The following is a 22,185-nucleotide window of genomic DNA, read 5'->3' as shown; positions in this document are numbered from 1 at the left end:
ATACCCGCGTGCGCCGCCGCGCCGCGAGTGACTTTACGGAGACTACAACTCCCAGGCTACGCTGCGGGCACGGCGCATGTGCAGGTGGCGCCACCTTCCCTCTCCTTGGCGGCCCGGCTGCCGAGCGGAGGGTGTACGCGGTCAAGATGGCGCTCACCAGGTGGGTCGGGCAGGCCCAGCCGGGCCGTGAGGGCGCTGCGGCCCCCCCCGAGCCGGCCCGGGAATTCCCCGCCGCGCTGCGGGACTCCGCCGACGGCAGCGGCCGCGGTTAGGGAGCGCGCTGAGAGGCCGCGGCTTCTCCTGGGCAGTGGGCCCGCCGGCCGGGCCGCGGCCGCAGGGAATACGGCGGGGGCCGGTAGGGCCTGGGGGAGCCCTGGCGGGAGCGGATGTTTGGGCCCTGGTCACGGCTCTGCTTCTTTCTCGTGTTAGTTGCGGGTGGAAGGAGCTCCTCCGCCTCGCTTGGGTCCGTGGGATTTTGTCGAGGCTTCTTCATCGTCAGAGAGGGAGAGCGGTCTTTGTTATGAGTTGTAGTGTCTTCTCGCAGGGCGTGGGAGTGCAGTTCCGGTGGCTGCCCCGGAATCCCGAGTTTCTCTGCATACTTTCTTAGTAAATGGACAAAAGGTTTCTGTAGACAAAAAGAGCTGAGAAAGGGGAAATGAAGAAATTGGGTACCCACTTGCCCTTGGCAGGGAGGTGTCAGGCGTCGAGAGGGGAGGTTGTCAGATCTGTGTGTGTTTGCCTTGAGAGAAGGGAAGAGCGAGTCACTGGTACTAGGGACATAACATTTATTTCTTCTTCGTAGCAGTGTAAAGAATACCAGTAGTGTGTAACCTTCCTATTGGAAAACGGACATTCTCACTCTTCTGTTCAAACACTATGTGAATGTGGGTGAATGTAGCATTAGTTTTTTTAAGAATCTTCCAGGATGCCGAGGAAGCACACATTGCCTTTGCCACTCTAATCTCAGAAGTTACTGAATCTCAGAAGTTGCTCTCACATTTACAAGTGCAATGTTCAAATTTCATAAATTGTTGCTTAATCTGTAGAGAGCGATTGTAAGCAAGTATTAACTTAGAAAGAAGTTGACTCAAGCATAGTTGAGTGTCCTTGAGTGAAGTTAAAAGAATTAACTTTTATGTCATTCTCTTTTGGTTGCTGTCCGTGGATGTCCAGTTTTTTGCCAGCTCCAACCCAGCTGTCCCAAGATCAGCTAGAACTAGAAGAAAGAGCAAGAGCTCAGAGATCCAGGCAGACTGCTCTGGTCTCGTCACGAAGGGAACCTCCCCCATATGGTTACCGGAAAGGATGGATACCACGGGTGCTAGAGGTAAATATTTGATTTGATACAATAGTAGTGTGTCTGCTAAAGGGGAAAAAAAAAATTCCGGAGTAGAAATAAACTCTGAGCACCTTGAATGTGGCTGAGAATGGTGCAAAATCTTACCATGTGCATCATCCAGACTGCTTGATATATTCTTATGTTGGGAGAGGTTCTAATCTGCCAGACTTCTTAAAATATTTGATGGTAAACAGGGTGGTCTATGTCTACTTCTCTTCAGAGATTATTGTGTTTATATGGAAATATGGAATATTTCCATTAATATGGAAAATATGTCTGTGGCCCTTTGGGTTTACAATCTGTGAACACAAGATTCCCCTGAGAAAGACATCCGTATTGTTCCTCTGTTAGTATCATTCTGGATTATAGCTGAAATAAGTGAACATGTGTGTCTCAGAGAAGAGAACATTTCATGTGTTTTGTTCAAAAATGTAGCTGCTGTTGCAGGACAAATTTATTACAATTGGAAGGAAACTTAAAAATCAGTCAAATATTTGTTGTTTAATTATGGTACTGGCTAAAGGGCTTTCAACAATGTTGTGTGTCATTAGTTGTAATCCTTGCCAGTTCTATGTAATGTGAAGTGGAACTGCAAAAGGTAGAGAGAAAATATAGATGTGTAGCTCTGATTACAAAACTGTTTTAGTACAGTTTCTCCCCGTGAGCTGGAAAAGTTTGAAGTGATCCTTGACAATAACTTCTGAGACCTGTTCTGATGAGTCACAAGCCAGTGCTCCTGGGACCAAGCATGCTGTTGAAGTTTCATTACAGTAGTTCATGTGTGATCCTACATTGTTTCCAAATACCGTAATTTCATCAGCTTGTAGCAACATTGCCCTCATTTATGTTTGAGTGCCATTTTTGTAAATCCAACACTGTTCTGAGGTAATCCATGTACTTCAGATAGTAGTTCCAGTGATTCACTGAAAGAAAACATTCTTACGTGGGTTCAGCAATTAGTCATATGTTGCATATGTGTGATGTCAAAAATTATACTTTCATTATACCCAGTGTAGATTTCCCTTCCTACACTGTTGAGTACTAAAGTTAATATTTTAGTGCTTATTCTTTCTTAATGTTAATAAAGAAATTTTTTAAGAAGCCAGGTGCTGAAGGGGTGTGGAGTGTTTCCAGCACCATTTGGTGACAGATCAATGTACATCGCAGAAAGCCTGTTAAAGGCTCCTTTCTGCTTCATTAACAAGTGCAAATTGCAGTAAATGCTTTCAAAGCATAACCTTTTTCCAGTGACCCTGGACTATCATTGGTGGGAAATGCAAAACCTGCTCTTAATACATTAAGAGTTATGCAAAAAAAAATTTGAAGAATGACTGAATTTGGTTCTGGCTAATACTTTAACAACTAATTGTTGAATGTGGAATATCCAGTGGAAAATTTCAGGTAACAGGAACTATGTTTCAAGGAGCGTTTGCAGATGGCATAAGCACCCTGTTGCTGTTTGGAAGTGTTCAGCTTGGTCATTTCAAGTCTCAATCCACTCCATCCCAGTGGTGATAACTACTTGGTCACATGGTGAGCATGGAGGGAGATTGGGTGTCTTGAGCAGATCATTCTGTTTTTTTGATCTGTTTTGTTACCAGGCTGTACATAAGCCATGCCATTGCAACAGAGAAAGGGATAGATGCTCATGCTGCTTTAAGCAAATGTTTCCTCCAAAGCATTGCATTTGAAACTGTAGTCTGAAGTTGTTTTATAAATGGTATCACTGCATCTTCTGTGGTACTGAGCCAGGATGATCTGCTTTAACAAATCTTTTTGATTATCTGTTTATTAAATGATTTTACACCAACGCATTGTAGGAGAGAGGAATAAACTGTAAGAATTTACAATTCCTACAACGCCTGTTGGGCGCTGGCCCAATTTTCAGTGTATTTACACGTCAAAGTAAGGAAAGGCTTGACACATCTATGAGCTACAGGTTTTGAAAAGAATGGAATGCTTTTTTTATCTTCTTCCCTTCATTATGGTGTGAAAAGCAACAAATAACCAGTAGAAGTCTTCATAAAAATGCTGCTCATGTTATCTTAATATCCACAGTTACTTTATTTCAGAAGGTCAGTTTTTGAAGTTCTAATTAATAACTCATATGAGAATTAAATACTTAATTTTGTATTGTCTGTAACATAGTATTGCCTGTACATTCTAGTCAGTAATATCTGTTCCTACTTTGTGCTGGGAATAATTACTGCAAGTTGTCTCTCCATTTCAGTGCCTTTTAATAACTGTAAGTTCTCTCATTAATTACTCTCTTACCAGTGAAATAATAAAGTTACTGGAGCATTCTTGCCAAGAATATTTTTGTTGAAATCAATCTGCTCTTCCATTCCATTTTGCATTGTTTTGTCTTTCAGGCATTCACTACTTTTTCTTTTCTGTAGGATTTTGGAGATGGGGGTGCTTTCCCAGAAATTCATGTGGCCCAATATCCATTGGATATGGGCCGAAAAAAGAAAATGTCCAATGCTTTGGCAGTTCAGGTGGATGCAGAAGGAAAAATAAAATACGATGCAATTGCTCGACAAGGACAGTCAAAGGACAAGGTAATATTTCTTCCAATATGTCACCTGGCATGTATACTTGAAAAAGTTGTATGTATGCATTGCATATACTTGAACTCATTGGTCTGGCATTAGCCACATGGATTGTGTCCTCTTTTCTTAAAAACTAAAATAATGTCAGACAGAAATTGTGATCTTCTCTGTAATATAATTAAAAGATAAGGCAAAAATGGTGAAAATCTCTATTCAGAACTTACTTGATAGCTTAGCAGTTTTCATTTTCCAAGGAAGGCAAGAAACTGAAAACAATTGTGTCCTCATTTCAGTGCGTAGAGAGAAGGGGTAAAAAAATAGATAGGAAACACAGGTCAGCCTTCAGAGTACTGCGCCGTGTATCTTACTGATCCAATATTTGACACTTATGGTTGTTTTCAGTGGTTTTGGGTGCTCTGTTTTTGCTATTGTTTAATTGCCAGTGGTTATACTGCTCAAGTTTTGTGCTGAGTTCAGAAATAACAAGATTCTCATGGAGTTTTTTAGGGAGAACTTCAACTTCCTGTATCCAGTAGCCTTTCTAAAACCAACAGATGACACTTGAGGTCCTAACTAGTTTTGAGGCGATCAGGTACTTGAGTCTCCTAAGTCTACTTTAAGGAGTGTTTAAACTTTTCAAGTATGACCAAGTGGGTTACATGGACTTTAATTCTCTTAACCAGATGTTGGGGGCTGGAAACTGCTTGAGGGCTGACAAAACATGTGACCATTGCTTCCTCCAGCAAGCATCTTCTGTAAAGAACAGGGTAACACAAAGAAGGTCTAAACATAGTGTTAACTATAAAGAGTGTTTCAGCTAATAGATATGAATAGTTGTTGTCAAAATAATTTGACTTCTTGGGCTTTAAATTAGGGTGCCTTGAAAAGCTAATGGTTATGTAATATGCCCCATGTCTTACTACATTTGAGGAATGGTTTGAGAGGTTAAGTTCAAAATATGAACTTAACCTCTCAAAAAAAAACCAGGATGGGAATTCTAAGAATATCAGGGAAAATAGTTTTCACAGATACATTTATTGTTTTAAATAGATTCTGCAGCCTGTAGGATTTTACATTTAATTAATAATCTGAGTGTCTAAGCATCACATCTTGCATATCCTCATCCTGTGCCTCATATGTTACTGCACTACCATTGAAAAAGATGAGTGCAAACTGATCTGCATGCTGTTAGGTGGAAGAAAGTAGTTAGACTGAACAGAAAAAAACAGCAGTGGCAATATTTTTATTGAGGGGACTTGGAGTTCCATCAGGCTTTATCTAATGTCTGGCACTATTTTTCAAGAGGAAGGTGTTAAAATATTAATTCTATTTGAAGACATTTTTCACTAAGGACTTGATATTTCATGCTAAATAGAAATGTTGCTTTGTTGAAGGCATACAAAATAATATCAAGCAGATATTTAGACAAGAAGTAATGATACCAATTTTTGGGAAGCTGCAGGCCAAATAGTAAGAAAAAAAATAGCGTAGTTAAACACTCATTTATAAAACTTGTCATATTCATCTTTACTTACTTGTAGGATTATCTTTAATTTGTGTGTAATAGAATTATTCTGATTGGACTCTTAGTATGTTTCAAAAATTACTAGATATGATAGTAGGCTTGCGGCAAAAGTGACCATCATCTTTTTCTGAGTCTTACTTGGTTTAGAGTTAGGAAAATACTTCTTAACAGGTAGGGTTAAATTTAAGCTGTTAATGTTTGTCATATTTGATTCATGAAGATCTGTGCTTTCATGAACTTTCCATATGGTGTCTATAATGAAGGCAGTAATACTCTTTCTCATTCACCAAAATGGAAGAGATGTGGGGCTTTTCCAAAACCAGGTTCTGTAGAACTGTAGACTTAGGGTTTCCTAACCCTGAGCTCTGCCTTCTGGATCAGGTTGATCTTGATTGCATCCAGGATGTAAATGCTGAGAGTAAAGATTAAGTATTGTGATTCAAAGGGAAGTAGAACTGAGGGAAAAATTATGTGGTAATAGGTAAAATAGGTAATAGATTCAGAGAATGGTTTGGGCTGGGACACTGTTTGCCAGACCAGGTTGATCAGAGCCTCATTCATTCTGGCCTTGGACACTTCCAGGGATGGGCTATCCACAGCTTCTTTGGACAGCTTCACCACCTTCACTGTAAATAATTTCTCCCTAATCCTGGTCTAAACCTACCTTCCTTCATCTTAAAGCCCTTCACCCTTGTCCTGTCACTACATGGCCTTGTAAGAAGTCCCTCTCCAGCTTGTAGGTTCCTTTAAGTACTGGAAGGTCTTTCCGGAGCCTTCTCTTCTCCAGGCTGAACACCACCAACTCTCTCAGCTCATCTTCATGGAAGAGGTGCTATAACCCTGTGGTCATCTTAGTGGCCTCATCTGGATTCATTCCAGCAAGTCAGCGTTGTCTTTGTGTTTGGGGCCTCACAGCTGGATGCAGCACACCAGCTCACGTCTCACCAGAGCAGAGTAGAGGGGCAGAATCACCTCCCTCAACCTGCTGGCCACACTGCTTTTGATGTAGCTCAGGATCAAATTGACTTTCTGTGCTGCAACAGGTATTTGAAACAATTTCACTGGAAGCAGCAGAATTATGATTGCTTGTTTTGATTCTGTTTGCAGGAGAAAGTATTGGCAGAGATGTCATAGGGAGTCGTTCTTCAGTGATCTCTGTTGAGTTGAATAATTGAGTGGAATATTTTCTCTTAAGAGCTTCTGATAGTACAGTGTCAGTAGGATTAGATACAGAAATTTTATTTTCCAGAGAGCTGCAGCCATAATTCAATATTTCTTCAATCTTAATACTTAGAGCTAAAAGAAACAGATACTTAGCAACCTGACAGAAATGAGATGGAGTTTATGAACCTATTCTAGGAGCTACTTGGTCTGAGTTAGGAAGCAAATTTTGCTTTCGCTACAACTTATGGATTTTTTTGAAGTAGAATTTAGTGTTCTGCCTTCTTGTAGAGACAACAGTTCCATCACCCAGCCCCTATCTCTAGATGACCTGTCAGCAGTTTCTACTATTGCAGTGGTTCATCTCCCTTGCATCTGTTCCCTTACGTATTTAAAAAATAGTTGCTTCGGAGAATTTTCCGTGAAAAATACTGACATAAATGTGATAGTCTGACAAGCCTCCTGTTTGGGTTTGGCAGAAATTCTGCTAGACATGAAATGCTGGATAGCGTTGACAGGCCTGGATGCGTGACCTTATGGATCTGTGGATGGAATTCCATCTGGTTGTCGAGATGAAGGATTTCTAGCCTAGCTGTGTGGTTAGCTCTTGTGCTGCTGTAAATTCTTTCTCTATTTACATTACTAAAAGCCAAACTAAAATAATGCATCAATAGTGATATATTTTAGTGAGACTGATGCTGTCCCCCTTATTAGCAAAATAAGAACATGTAATTGCATCCTGTGTTTTTATGAAGACAGAAGAAAGTGAAGTCAAGGAATGGAACTGTTAAGTCCCTTACTTTTTTCCAGCAAGAGTAACTTTATATGCTGGAGTTTGATTTTTTTCTTCATGGCCCAAGGCTGTGGCCTATTTGTTAAATGAGAAAAAAACAATCACAAAGCTAATTTATAAATTTTTTTCCCAAGATTGTTGATTCAGTCAAAACATTTACAAGAGAGTAGTTCCACTGTTGAAGGAAGTCCTGTCACAGCTATGGAACAGGTCAAGAGAACATGAATCTAACTGAAATAATCAAGTGTACTTACTCACAACTTGTTTGCCTTTGTGGCAGAGCTTGGTTTGAGAGTTTGTTACCAGTTCTTTTATCTGGTGTGTGTACCAGGCTTACAACCAGGTAATGATTTCTAAAATTTTATATGCTTCATGTGGAGAAAACATTCTTTGACAAGGAAGGAATTAACGCTGCATTGCTTGATAGTAAATTCTTGATGTACATATAGGATTGATGAGCACTGTACAGGGCTGGTTGAGATATATAGAACAGAATATTTCAAGGTTTTCTGTGTAACAAATTAATAAATTTCTATCAAGGCACTTGGATCTGTCAAGTGCCTTGTGAGACTCTGAATGGGATTGATGTCTAAATCCTGCCATGTGGTACAATATCTTGGGCAGTTAGGTAATACTATTCTCTTTCTGATTGCAGTGGCATGCAGATTTCTAATTGCTGCCTCTTAAGGCTTCCCCAGACAGGGAATCACTTAACTGTAGGAAACTTGAGGTTTTTCTTTCTGCCTAGAAGGAGATTCTGCTTTTCAGTAGCAATCAGAGTGAAATATCTAAAACACAGGCTGATGCTTCCTTTCAAATTTCGTAGATTGAAAAATAATAGTGGATAGGCACAGTACAATATCAAACAATCCCAGGCTCTTCTTTATCTCAGATGAATGAAATGTCTCAATGTTACTTGTAAAAAAAAGATAAATGTCTAGAAAAACAACAAAAAGAAATGTAAATTCTTTATCTCCCTCTTTTTATCACTTCAGGAAAGGACTACAGTTAAAACATGCAAGTGTATAAAGTTTCTGATGTCAACAGAAATATTTGTATTTTCAGGGTAGTTTAATCTATATTACATATTCCTTCCATAATTAAGTATATTGCCATTTACATGCAATATTTCAGAGTTCAAATAGTTCATACGGATCATTTGTACCTCAGTGTAAAGTACTTTTTAGATCACTCTTAGACCGCCACATCCGAGAAGCTAGAATATTACTGATACTAATTCAAAGGACTAAAATTGTAGGAGTGAAGGCTGAGAAGCAGAAAATGGCTCTTGTGTGGTTAATTAATGCTGAGGATCAAGGTTAAGTTTGTAGTTGGACATGTACTGTTTAATGAACTTGAAATAATAGTTCGTGACTTTTAACCCTTTGGACTAAAGCTTCCTATTTTATTGGCTACATGGGAAGCATTAATGTAATACATTTTTCCCAGAAGCCATCTAATAGTGTTCTTTCCCTGTATTTAAAATTGGGACTTAAAGCTGCCAGCAGCTAGCTGCATGTTGTGTGAAAATTCAAGAACCTGTGTAAAGGGAAGTGTCAAGACTAGACTTGTCAAGTATTTATTTTTTCAAGAAAATAGTAAACATAATGAAGTGAAAAAATCCAGATGCTGGAAAATACTTATATCAAATTCTTGAGTAATCCTTAAAAACAGAAGTAAACATGTGCAGGGTTTTATCAGTTTGGAGTCCCTAAAAAAAATAAAATACTAGGATTAGGAAGCAGAAAACTGCTGTCTAATGCCGCTTCTGAGAGCAACTTATACAAGTGTACTTAACCAGATTGCTTTGTTTCTTCAATTACTCCATCTGTAAAGTAGGGTCCAGAGTATATATATCCTGTTTTCATATATATGTAACCAGGTGTTCTATGAGAGTAATTGAACAATGTAATCGTAATGCGTTTATACTTGTATATTTATTTTAATTAGTACCCAAAGTATAGTCTAAGCCTGAAACAATTCCTTTGATATATGTACATTTATTCCTGTTCATCAGCACTAGTAAAATATGATGTCTTCCAGGTTATTTACAGCAAGTACACAGATCTTGTGCCAAAAGAGGTCATGAATGTGGATGATCCTGAACTGCAAAGACCAGATGAGGAGGCAATTAGAGAGGTATTGTATGCACTGATGTGCCTAGTTAGCAGTGGTAAGCTTTATGTCTTGCAACGGGATAAGATGTACACTGTGGTATTTTTTCTTCAGATAACAGAGAAGACAAGAGCAGCCTTGGAGAAATCAGTCTCCCAAAAAGTTGCAGCAGCCATGCCTGTTAGAGCTGCTGACAAACTAGCTCCTGCACAGTACATTCGGTATGTAGTGCTGATACTTGTGTAAGATGTTGTGATACTCAAAATGTATTAAAATTGGCATACTTGTTGAATTCTTGAGAACAGAAATTCCTCTTGAATTCTATTCTTCTGTAAGGAATATGAAACTGGCTTCTGTATTTTGAATTAACCCACTAATGATCACCTATTTTGAAGTGTGTAGAAATACATCATCATCATGTCATGATTTATGGCACTTTGAAGGGGTTATTGTTTTAGCAACAAAACACAGATATCCTAGGGATCACTGTTAATGATGCTGCTCTGAAAGCAAAGTATTTACTGCAAGTTTCGAGCCACAAGAAGACCTGTAACAAAGTTCTTCCTTCACAGAAAAGGAGCAGTTGGAAATAATTGGAATTAGGAGGAGGCTGATACTTATTTATGATGATTTTCTGTTTCAAACACCAAAAAATTTCATGGCAGGGTTACACTTGGCTTGAGGTTAATTCTGAAAAAAAATATGTGAAGAGGCTCTTAATGAGCAGTAAGAAGACACAGGGCTTCACGGATATAGGTAGGAAGTATTGCAACAAGCTATGTGTACTGTACTTGTTTTTCTTCCATTTCAGAATCTAGGTTGAAACAGGAGAATGTAGCCCTGGAGAGAAGTTACATTCTGTCTGGTGTAATTGAGTCTGCACTCAGTGGAGTACCATCTGTACAGTTACCTGCTGCTGACATTCATAGTGGGGTAGTCTTAAACTGTTGTGGATAAAATGAAACCCCAGCTAGAGCAGCGAACTGAGTAAAAATGGAGGTGGGAAAGGAGTATCTGTGTGCAGAGAACTGAGCACTGTGTTTTATTCAGGTACACACCATCTCAGCAAGGAGTTGCATTCAACTCTGGAGCAAAACAGAGAGTTATTCGGATGGTGGAAATGCAGAAGGATCCCATGGAGCCTCCAAGATTCAAGTAAGTATTCACAACTTGTTCATGGCAAATAGAAGATTCTGAAGTGTATTTCCGCGCAACATGCTGATTGTAATTGTTTTCTTATTTGCTCAGAATTAACAAGAAGATTCCACGAGGACCACCATCACCTCCAGCACCTGTAATGCACTCTCCAAGTAGAAAGGTACGAAATGCCATAGCTGTTCGCAGTTCTGAATGCTTAGGTGGGTCCACAGATTATTCTTTTCGTTCATTTCTGTGTACCTTCTCCTTACTGATTTTTTGATGTGATGTTAAGTGATAAATTTGGTGCCCAGTGTGGTCTTCTTGTTTGTTTTTTTTCCATTTGGGCAGTTCTGAAAGTAACTGTCTTTTCATTTAACTTGTCTAAGGTGGAGTAGATGTGTCATGTATTTTATGCCAGGCTGCATTGCTGAGTTTGTTCATGGCATGAATGAGTTGACCAAGGCTTTAGCCTGGGTACTCTTATGTTGCTTTTTGACAACACTGTTAAACTAATCCTTAATAACACTAACTTGTGTCATTAAGGATTAGCTCCTTCTGAAAGATTAGTGTAGTGGTCGTTCATTGGTTTGGTACAACTTGAATAGCTGCTAAATGTGTAGATGTTAACAAGCTGACTGTGAGTTATGCCTGTGTGATGAAAGTTTAAGAGGCTGCTGAAGAGCTGTTGGAGCTTTATTCAGTGTTGGCAAAGATACACTGCAAAAATAAATCCCATGGCAGAGGGTCTGGAGCCAGATGATCTCTAAGGTCCCTTCCAATCAAACCATTCCTTGATTCTGTAATCATACTGCTGCTAAGAAGAGTTGGGATTTTGTTATGGAGTCCTGAACTTTTTACTCTAACTTACTTCAATAGTTTCGTAGTTTCTTTGAGAAATAAAACAGCATTTCCTTTTACTATAAGTCTAAGATGATTTTGCTTCTTCTCTTAAATCAGATGACTGTGAAAGAGCAGCAAGAGTGGAAAATTCCTCCATGCATTTCAAACTGGAAAAATGCAAAGGTAATTAAATTGTCATAAATTACTTTTTCTAATGTTGCACCCTGATGGGAAACTTCTGTGAATGATTTAAGCTTGAATAGTTTAAACATCTAGAGTCAGGTAAACTGGCTGCTTCCAACATGGAGAGCACTTGATGATACAGTTAATTTTTCTTCAGTTTGGCATATGAGGATTGTCCAGTGGAGAGTATAGAACTGAGAGCAGATATGTTACTTCATGGCAGAGATAATAAATTTTGAGAGGAAAACATTGTATTAGTTAAAATCCCCATAATAGTGCAGTCCAAAGTCAAAATTTCTCAAGGTCACAAAGTAAAGCCAGCTAAATGGAAAAGGAGCAGAGTATCAGAGACCCAACCATGTTTCTTTTTAATAGTGCAGTCCATTTTTGGAAAGTTTTCTGTATTGCATTCTTTCATTAATTAATTTTTATCACTGGTCAGCTATCTATTTTTGTTCCTTGTTTAAGTAGGTATGTCCTATCCCTTTGATTTTTATCAGTCATTAAGTTTATGTTGTTAGAGAGGGGAGAATTAATTTGCTGCAGTAACTAGTCTAATCATTCTGAAATGTACTGAACGGTTGTCCTGAGACAGCCTCTTCAAATGGAGGAAGGAAAAGCTACATGTTTGGATGTTACATTTTTTTTCCTACCCCAACACAGCTGTCTAACTGGGACATCATGATGCTAATTAGGAGATCAAATTTTTAGGTTACAGATGCTAAAACCAAAGCAAAAATTTTGTAGAGCTTACTAAAATAATCTTAAAATATAATCTATAAATAATTTTGAATTTCAGCTTTGGTAAACAAAATTGGCATTTAGTGTGTCTTACTTTTGCTGGCTGCCTTGTCCCTTACTTTCTCATTTTGAATCAGTTAATCTCTTAACAGGTATAGAAACAGTTTAGGTAAAACAATTCTTAAGCAAAAAATGGTAAAACAGCTTAGACATTGGGGAAGCTATTATCTGTAGTTCTTAAAGCAAAAAGTGGACCTTATCACTTGAAAACTGACTTTTGTCATAAGATGAACCTCGAGGAGAAGCTGTGATTTGGATTTGTTGGGAGGATGGAATTGGAGTGAAGCTTTGTATGACCTGGCAAGAATTTGAAGTACATATGAAAAGGAGATCCATTGAGGCATAATAATGATGGGCTGTGAATTTTGTGTTTTTGTTTTCTTACGCAACAAATACAATAATGCTTGTTATTACAAATACTGTTTCTGTGATTAACTGCCCCTCTGTTTCCACTGTAGGGTTACACCATTCCATTAGATAAGCGTCTGGCTGCAGATGGCAGAGGATTGCAGACTGTTCATATTAATGAAAACTTTGCCAAACTTGCTGAGGCACTCTATATTGCTGACAGAAAGGTCAGGTAGTTCTTTAAACTGTTTTGTTCCATATAGTTTTACCATCTTTGTATATTAATTTCCTTCAGAAAATCAGCTGTGAATAGGCTATAGCTTTTTGATTTGTCTTGCTTCTTCGCTAATGTAAGACTTGAGGCCTTATCCCTGCTCTGAATCATGGGCTCAGTGTGGGTTAAGTTATTGGAAGTCATGGGTCTTGTCTCTCAGCTCTAACTGCTGTGGCTGATGGGCTTTAAGCTTCCTAATTTTGGCTTCATTTCTGTCTTGTTTACTGCCTAACTCCATGACAGATCTGCTTGTATCACAGGTGCTATGCTTTTGGTATTTTTAACTGTCTTATTTGTGCAGGCTCGTGAGGCAGTAGAGATGCGTGCCCAGGTGGAGAGGAAGATGGCTCAGAAGGAGAAGGAGAAACACGAGGAAAAGCTCCGAGAAATGGCTCAGAAAGCCAGGGAGAGAAGAGCAGGGATCAAAACCCACGTTGAAAAAGGTACATTTCTTTGTAATGAAGACGCTATGGCTTTTTTTAATACTCTGAAGTATAGGTTTGGAGCAACAATCTGGGAACTTAAAATATCTAAATACCAGCTGAAATTTCTAAGCATGACATCAGTTCATGTTTTTATTGGTTAATTCACTGGCTGGTTTGATGGGATACAGGTTTGAACCTCAGATCAGTATGTTGATGTGTACAGGTTTAGGACACCGAGAATTTTGGAGTTAATGCATCAGTGCAAGTGATGGCTTTCATGCACAGTTCTAAAGTAATTTTTTTAAGCTTATTGCAGATGAAGGGCAGCTTTCTCTAGAAGAACTAAACCATCTTTAAGTTTTCAAAGGTGGTAAATGCAATATTCTGGCTCTTGCACTGTTGTAACTGATCTTGCAGAGCTGCAGTTTTGTTGGCCAGTAGGCCCTAAAAAACCCTGCTGCCAACTTAACTGTCTCCATTGTGATGTCTTATGTTCTGATTGAAATTACACTTCAAAGATCAAGTTGATGAACTTAGAGAGTGGTTATGATCTCTCCAGAAGATGGAGGGATATGGTCATACAATGCCAAATCCTGCAGCTGGGATGTACTAACCTCTTACCAGCAGGCTGGGGGCTGGCCAGCCAGAGAGCCACTGTTGGAGTTGTGGTGGACAATATGCTGAATATAAGCTAGCAGTGTGCCCTGGCAACAGTAATGCTAAGGGCATACAAAGCTGCATCTGTAGGAGTGTAACCAGTAAATCAAAGGAAGTAATAATTTCCCTTTATTGGTGGCCTGTTAGACCGCATTTGGAATAATTTATGCAGTTATAGGCTTCCAGGTACAATAAAGACATCGATAAATGGGAGTCAGTTCAGTGGAAGACCATCAGAACTGTCATGGGACTCCAGTAACTGCCTGGAGATGCTGAGAGAATAAGGCTTGTTCTGCTAGGATGTGATGTGCCATTGGGGCCAGATAATGGGAAGGTTACCCACAAGGTCATCCTACAGTCATCCCTAAATGATTATCAGAGCTCTTCACCAAGTTGACAGTGGAAGAATGAGACAGTGGCCAAGAGTTGAAGCAGGAGTTTCAACTATGTCAGGAGAAAAATTTTCACCATGAGGACAAACAGCAGTGGAACAGGTTGCCTAGGAAATCTGTCAGTCTCTAACCTTGCATGTTTTCCTCACCTGAGTGTGAAAAAGCCCTGTGCAACCAGGTTTGAATATGAGCATTGATAGCGGGAGGTTGTGAATTAGACTCCCTTCTAACCTGGGTGATTTTCTGATATTGCATCACAGAATGTTCTTCAAAACACTTAAATCCCTGCATGTTTCAATTATATTTTTATGCTTAGAATTATGATATAATGATCTGTAAATGTTTTAGGATATTAATTCCTAGACAGACAATCATTCTAAGCTCTTGAAAGTTGGAAGAACATAGTTGTTAGGATATGTCTGCTCTGACTTGCCAAGGACAGTCACTTGCTTGAGGCATAAGAAAGCCATGGTGTTAGAGTGTTCAGTTTATTTGAAGTATAACATTTTAAGTAGTGCTAAGGGTCACTACTCTTCAGTAAAAGAATACTGAATTGAATTACTGTGGCAATGCCTGTGGCATAATTAATTCAAACTTCAAATATTTGTCTATAATGATCAATCTTGTACTTGTTCAGAGGATGGAGAAGCTAGAGAAAGAGATGAAATCAGACATGACCGGCGCAAAGAAAGACAGCATGACCGAAATCTTTCTCGGGCAGCCCCTGATAAAAGGTGAGTCACAAAAAAAAGCTGGTTTATTCCTGTACTAGCACTGGCTTCCCCACTAGGGAACGTATTACTGGGCTTTCCTTTTCTTGATGTAAGTGCCTGAATTGTATCTTGTGGAGATAGTCACTGGTATGAAGCACAGTTTGTTCATTGTATGACAAGGTATTACTGTGTTAAAATTCTCCAGTACTCTCTTCAAAATGTAGAATTTTTCACATGAATGGGAGAGAGCGGGTGTGCTGTATTGGTTTTGGGTGGGTTTTTCTTCAGCAGGACCTCAGTATGTTCAGGTTTAATTAACATGTTGACAGCAAAGATTGAAACCTGAATCTTCTCACTTTGGTGAGAATAGTGGCTTTGTTTCTTGAAGCTGTTCATTTTAAGTAAGCTTAGAATTATGAAGATAGGCTGAAGTGTCTTATTAGCTGAAGCCACTGAGATTTCTGAGTGCAAATGATTTCTGGATGCTTAAAATCTCCAATATGCTGAAATTGGATTGCTTGGCCTTTCCAGAATATAACTACACTGATTCTTGCAAAAAATAAGTATGACATTTTAGACCAAGTCAGCTTGATGTGAATTGCAGATAGTGGAAAGCAAATTTAAATGTCATGCCCAGCTGAACATAACTTTTCCAAATGTTTCCTTTGCCAGGAGACAAATTTTAAATGTTACCTAGTAAGGAAGAACAACAGTCAAAATCTGGCTCCTGGGGAAAATTGTTACCAAGGAATACAGGATCAGGTTGCAATTTAGCATGTCAACAAGTATGGTTTACTGACCTCATAAAACTTTCAAATTTTTAATTCAGGTCAAAGCTGCAAAGAAATGAGAACAGAGATATCAGTGAAGTTATTGCCCTGGGGGTACCCAACCCCAGGCCATCCAATGAAATCCAGTATGACCAGAGGCTGTTCAACCAGAGCAAGGTAAAATACCCTTTCACAGCTGTGTAGCTTTTTAGCAGAACATGCTCATCCTTCCTTTGTGGGTACAGCTAGAATACTAAAGGAAGCCTGTTCTCTTGGTTGGTGTGGATATATTCAGAAAAAAGTTATTTATGTAAGTGATCAGGAAACTATTGATTTCCTTTATCCAGAGCCTGTGCAAAAACCCAAAAAAAACAACATTGAATATTTTAAGTGTATAGCCGGATTAAAGTGTTTTTGTTGTCAGTTTTCTCACTGGGGAGTGGGGAGAAAAATTATTTTGCCTTCAAGCTGCAGTGACCTCATTTTCTTCTCTTTTACAAATGTACTGACTGAATAGGAAATCTGCTTTCAGAGAGAAGCAAGTAAATGCTCTCTATTCCCATTACTGCTTGTGTTAATACTTCTGAAGATATAAACAGTTAACAGCAACATTTATTTTCCCTGAATTTTATACTATTCAGAGATGACAAAATAGATTTGGCTTCAGCAAATCCCTCAATACACCTGCAGTTTGTCAATCACTCTTTTTCATGTTTGCAGTGAAAGACTTGTAGGCAAGAAAGGAAAGCTGATGAACCAAAAATGAACAAGCAGACACTTCTACTTTCAGAGCTTATATAAGCCTCTGTGTGATTTGGATCAGTCAGCTTAAATCATGTTTTCCAGAAATTCTGAATAATACACATTTCTGTGTGGTTGTACTTAGCTATTACAGACAGCTGTACTTTCAGGGCAGACTGAAATAATCCATTATTCTAAAATGTGGATGGCCTGTAATCTTTCCTATTGCTATCTGGAAGAGTAGTACTGAGGCTTGTAATGTCATGTTCTCTGGACTTAATCTCAGACCCAAACCCACTCATATCCTTATGAAATGCTTGGAGTCATTTGAAATCAATAGTAAATCACACCATGTTGTCTTTGTGTAACCGTGTAACATCATCAGTGCATTTCGTTGTTAAAATAAGTTAGCTGAGGGTTTGTTGATTAACTTGTGCTGTTCTTCACAGGGTATGGACAGTGGGTTTGCTGGAGGAGAGGATGAAATTTATAATGTTTATGACCAGCCTTGGAGAAGTGGCAAGGATATGGCCCAAAACATCTACAGGCCAAGTAAAAATGTGGATAAGGACATGTATGGTGATGATCTAGAGGCTCGAATAAAGACTAACAGGTAAGGAAATAAATGTAAGAAATATTCTTAATTAGTACTCTAAAGCTAGTCAACTGAGCATCACCTTCTCCTACAGGTTTGTTCCCGACAAAGAGTTTTCCAACTCGGATCGTAACACCAGAGGCAGGGGCAGAGATGGACCAGTTCAGTTTGAAGAGGATCCATTTGGTTTGGACAAGTTTCTGGAAGAAGCTAAGCAACATGGTGGTTCTAAACGGCCATCAGACAGCAGCCGCCCTAAGGAACATGAGCATGAGAGCAAAAAGAGGAGGAAGGACTGAATGCCTCTGCTCCTTGAGAGGTAGGGAAATGGACTGCAAGCTTGGACTTCATGCAAAAGGATTTTTAATATTGGGTGTACAGGAGGATGGCATTGTAACACAGCAGCTCACAATTCTGGCCGTGTGGATATATACACACACTAACTCGTCTACATAGGACAGCTACCCAAGGAGAGAGAAGACATGGAGACCACTTTGAAACATTTCATAAGGGAATTAATTATTGTTTAGCAAGTTCTCTGATTTTGCTGATTCCCCATTGCCCAGCATCTCAGGGTAAGAATGTAGCCCCCTTCCTACAGCTTTAGTTTTTGTAGGTAGCTAAAGCTTTGACTTAATCTGTTAAAAGCTTTCCTGCTGTATATAATGATTGTCTTATGTTGTAACAGATGCTGGGGTGTTAATGATTCGGTGTTTCAGTGTGGCTATACAGTTTATTTGAACAAAAGAGGGGAAACAGCTGGCTTCTGTTTTAAAACAAGTACTCATAGTTTCTCAGTAATCTTTATTTTAGTTTCTTTAAATTTAGTGAAATAAAGCCTCCTTCCATCACTCACTTTGACTCTTCCTTTGACTGCGTCTTCTACGGATCTGCTGTCTGATAGTAAGCTGAAAACAATGGAAATTATTGAAATTAGCTAGGCAAGAATGTTTTGTTATTTTTCATTTCTGATCACCCACAACATTGATATAGAAAGGAGTTCAGTTTCACAAGCCCCAAGCCAGGGCTTTCCTGACAGAAAAGTTGAATATATGTGCACAGCAATTGGTAGTTGTACCAGCAAAATGCATCTTGAAAGCTTGTGCTTTCAACTGTAATTAATAAAAAGTAACTGTCTAAACCTAGCCTAGAAAAAAGTGGAAAAAGTGCTTATGTATTCTAGAGAAACCTGCATTTTTTAAGAAATGAAAATAACTACTGTTTGCCTTCTGCTTTTTATTTCACTATGAAAAAGCCTCTCAGCTTGCACCTCTTGTGAGAGTACAGTATTTGAAGCCTAGGCAGTTAAGTGCATGTGGCTATCCCTTACAGCTTCAAGAATAAAAAGCAGCAAAAATTTCCAGGAAATTGACACTAAATACTATGCTATTTCTAGTACCTAATTTGGTAATTGCATACAGATAACATCCTAGTTCAGCACAATTTATGAAGAACCAGCCTGCTGCCTATTCCTTAAACTGTGAGCCTACTCACAGTTTAAGGAGTCTTGATTTCCGCTCCCATTTTTGTACCACAGTTGTAACTCACAGGTTGTCTCTTCTTGGGAATAGGTACTGAAGTAACCACAACCAATGACAACTGATGCAGTAATACACACAATCACAATACTGCATCACTGAGGTCTCTTGTCAGTATCTCCTAGCATTTAAATCTCAAAATAAGAAACCAGTTATCAAACAGATATTGAAGCATTCTTATTAATTAATCAAAGGCTTGAGCTGATTGTGTCTGATACACCAGCCTGCCTGTTGCTTGTGGCTTCACTCTGTACTATACCATCTGAGTAGTTTTATCAGCTCAAGCACATGTAAGTCTAAGAAAATCCCCTATTTAGGGAACATACTAGATGCAAGTTTCTAATTATTTTGACATGAGAGCAGTTAATATATCAATGGCTTTGGGCAGCCATTGACTCACTGTTCTTCATTCCTCATCTGTTAACAGCACTGCACACTAAATGTTGGGAAAGCAGTGAGAAGGTCTGGCTCTGTTTCTGTGCTGGAGGAGAGTTGTCTGGCTCTAGCTGATCAGTCAAGGACACTTTCATATGTATACTAGATCACTACACTGTCTCAATACCGTACACTAATGCACTGAGATTGCCAAAGTGGTGTATTTTTCCTTTACTAACATTTAAAATGTTAAAGATGGACAGAATGAGACCCTACACCTAAAGCAAATTTAGAGTTGTCTTGAATATATGAAAGCAAGCAGCTGATTTCTCCTGTGTGAAATGACAGCTGAAGAAAAATTTCACTAAAGTTCAAAGCTCAGCATCACTTAATCTTTATCATGTTCCCCCTGCCACTCAACATCCAGATGAGATGCAGAAACCTGCATTACAAACTGCAAACTAACTGCATAGCATATCCCAAACAATTTTACTGCATTCACATTACTTTAGCATAGCAGGAGTTTTTGGTCTCTTGAGTGTGATCTCTCTGGTATCTCTATGATCTTGACCCCTAACAACTCCAGTTGAGAGGAGGGAATAAAGAGAAGTAGTAATGAGTTAAAAAACATTAAAAGCATGCTGAGTGGCAAAATCCTAACCGCATTTTGAAAGAATATGTAATGTTTTCATGTTACTGTGTCCAGTTGAAGGCAGAGTCAACTAGTCACATTACTTCATAAAGGAATTAGCACGTTACCTTGGAACCTTCAAGAATGTGGGACTCCTTCTGTAACACACTCTCAACAACTTCTGGAGCTGAGAACTTAATCCAGCAGTACCGTCTGTGAAAGCCTGTATCTCTGTCCTAATTACCAGTTAAAAAAAAAAAAAAACAACAAAATGCAATTACTATAAGAAATAGTCACATAGGCTGTTAAAATTTTTCTACAGATACTGAATTTAAGGATTCAGAAATTATCAGAGGAATTGGCACACTTGCTGTTTCAGGAGCCTTTTTCACACTAAGACATTTGCTGTCAGTGACAGCATGGGGGGATCTAGCAAAGGCTGTTCTACATCCCTTTCAGTTTGAATCTAGCAATAATAACAACATCTCACGATTTTAAGATATAATTGAAGACTAGAATAATGTATAGACAGTAGTTTCAAACTGCAGTGTTTATCTACTAATAAGCCAGTCACAACAGAAGTGACATTTAAATGGCCACAGTACTTGAAAAACATTCAGCAAGATAAAGCAGCTGCTTAAGAGACTATGAAAGCAGAGTGCAATTCAGAATGACAAGCACTAACTGCTCTAAAAAAAGTTATTTTTAGAAATAATTTGCCAGTCAGAAAAGACAGTTGTTAATAAACAGGTGATAACGAGGAAAAGACAGGTGTATCCAGGTGACTTCTATCCCTACTCTGATCCCACTCAGAGCTCACAACAGCTCAGCCACTCTCATCACCAGGCATAACTGGCAACACTTCCAAACCACCTACAAGGTACTGCCTGGTTTCAGTATCACAGTGATGTCTAAATTAGGCTGTCCTACACTGGTGATTTTTGTACCTCTGGGTTTTAAGCATTAATGAAACTCCTCAAGTAATCACTGAATCTGAATGTACACGCATTAATCACTTGAATCAGTGATGGAGGTGGGTTTGTGGTAAGCTGCCAGACTCTGCAACAAAACAATGCAGTCTGAGGTGGGCTTGAGGAAAAACGTGACAGGCAGGCGCCTAAGCATCAAGTGTTCAGAACAACCAGCCTGTTTCAGACTCTCCGTTTCCAAACTAATCCTCAACAGAGAGTGAATCCATCGGCTCACTAACTGAAGTTCACTACACACTGAGCTTAATTTAACAGAATTACTTCACGTGGAGAAACATAAGCAGACAGAACCTTTGCACTTTCAGCAATGGCAGCAATGGCCTGCAATTTACCTGCAAAGGAACACTGTTTTTGAATCTTTATCTCTAAAAAAGTGCACTAGATACTAGTATCCCCAACCTATACACTCAGAAGATAAACAGCCTAAACGACAAAGGCACTGGCAGCACCTTGCAGAGGTTATGGTTTTTGTGTCAGCCCTGTAATCTGGATGGGGTCTGAATCCACAGCAGGAAAAGGCGGTAGGTTCGTACCCACACCTTTAGTTTTTGACCAGTGAGACCAGGCACACAAAAACTTTATTCTCTGTCAGAAGAATGATAGCACGATGATAGAGAAGCTAAAAGCACTTTTAGATTAATTATTCAGAAATGGCAGCATCGGCAGGATGTGAAGGATGTACAAGCTCTTTGAAGGCAAATGAAAACCACAGTAAGGCCGAGCGCTCGCAAACAAATGGTGGCGCTCCGGGATGAAGGAGCTAAGGACAGAGAGCACTGGAAACCCCTCTAGAGTTTAACATGAGGCGTCCGGACTGCAGCTCCGAGGAAGCGGGGAAGCTGCTCCGGGGCAAGGCCTCAGCCGCAGGAGCAGCCGGCGGCTCTCCCCCGCTTCGCGATCTGGGGCCCGAAGGACGCGCGGGTACTCACGAAGGGCAGCTGGCACCTCTGCACCGACCCGAACTGGGAGAAGTACTCCTTCAGCTCCTCTGTGGAAAAACACAGCTGGTTACCCGGGCCCGGCACCTCCGCGCAGCCGCGCCGCCCTGGCCCGACCCCCGGCCTGTACAGGCGCACGCGGCAGGGCCGGCCCACCCCGCCAGCCCCAGCAGCGGTGAGGAATGGGAGCGGGGTCGCAGACTCACTGCTCGATACCGTCCAGGGAATCTCAGCCACGAAGATGTCGAAGAGCCGCCGGGAGCGGCGCCCGGCCTCCCGCACCGCACTGGCCGCCGCCATGTCGGGACTGCGGTGAGAGGGAGGGACGGAGAGAGAGAGAGGCGGCCCCG

General features: G+C 39.9%; 2 protein-coding genes across 2 annotated transcripts; one reads left to right on the top strand and one right to left on the bottom strand.

The window, feature by feature from the left end:
- Positions 1–10: 10 nt before the first annotated feature.
- Positions 11–18,219, top strand: SNW1 (SNW domain containing 1). Its single transcript, XM_058829783.1, has 14 exons — positions 11–160; positions 1,174–1,327; positions 3,739–3,900; positions 9,414–9,509; positions 9,600–9,706; positions 10,536–10,640; positions 10,734–10,803; positions 11,583–11,648; positions 12,908–13,024; positions 13,373–13,514; positions 15,183–15,279; positions 16,088–16,205; positions 17,219–17,382; positions 17,459–18,219. The coding sequence occupies exons 1-14, from the start codon at positions 147–149 to the stop codon at positions 17,661–17,663; spliced, it is 1,617 nt and encodes a 538-aa protein (XP_058685766.1). The 5' UTR covers positions 11–146; the 3' UTR covers positions 17,664–18,219.
- Positions 18,152–22,174, bottom strand: SLIRP (SRA stem-loop interacting RNA binding protein). Its single transcript, XM_058829808.1, has 4 exons — positions 22,042–22,174; positions 21,827–21,885; positions 20,037–20,144; positions 18,152–18,272 (listed from the first exon to the last, which is right to left on the bottom strand). Exons 1-4 carry the CDS (start codon positions 22,133–22,135, stop codon positions 18,213–18,215), a joined length of 321 nt encoding a protein of 106 aa, XP_058685791.1. The 5' UTR covers positions 22,136–22,174; the 3' UTR covers positions 18,152–18,212.
- Positions 22,175–22,185: the final 11 nt, after the last annotated feature.

This window comes from Poecile atricapillus, chromosome 1 (assembly GCF_030490865.1).
Source record: "Poecile atricapillus isolate bPoeAtr1 chromosome 1, bPoeAtr1.hap1, whole genome shotgun sequence".
In the NCBI taxonomy this organism is placed as follows: Eukaryota; Metazoa; Chordata; class Aves; order Passeriformes; family Paridae; genus Poecile; species Poecile atricapillus.
This window is presented reverse-complemented; position numbering and strand designations above follow the sequence as displayed.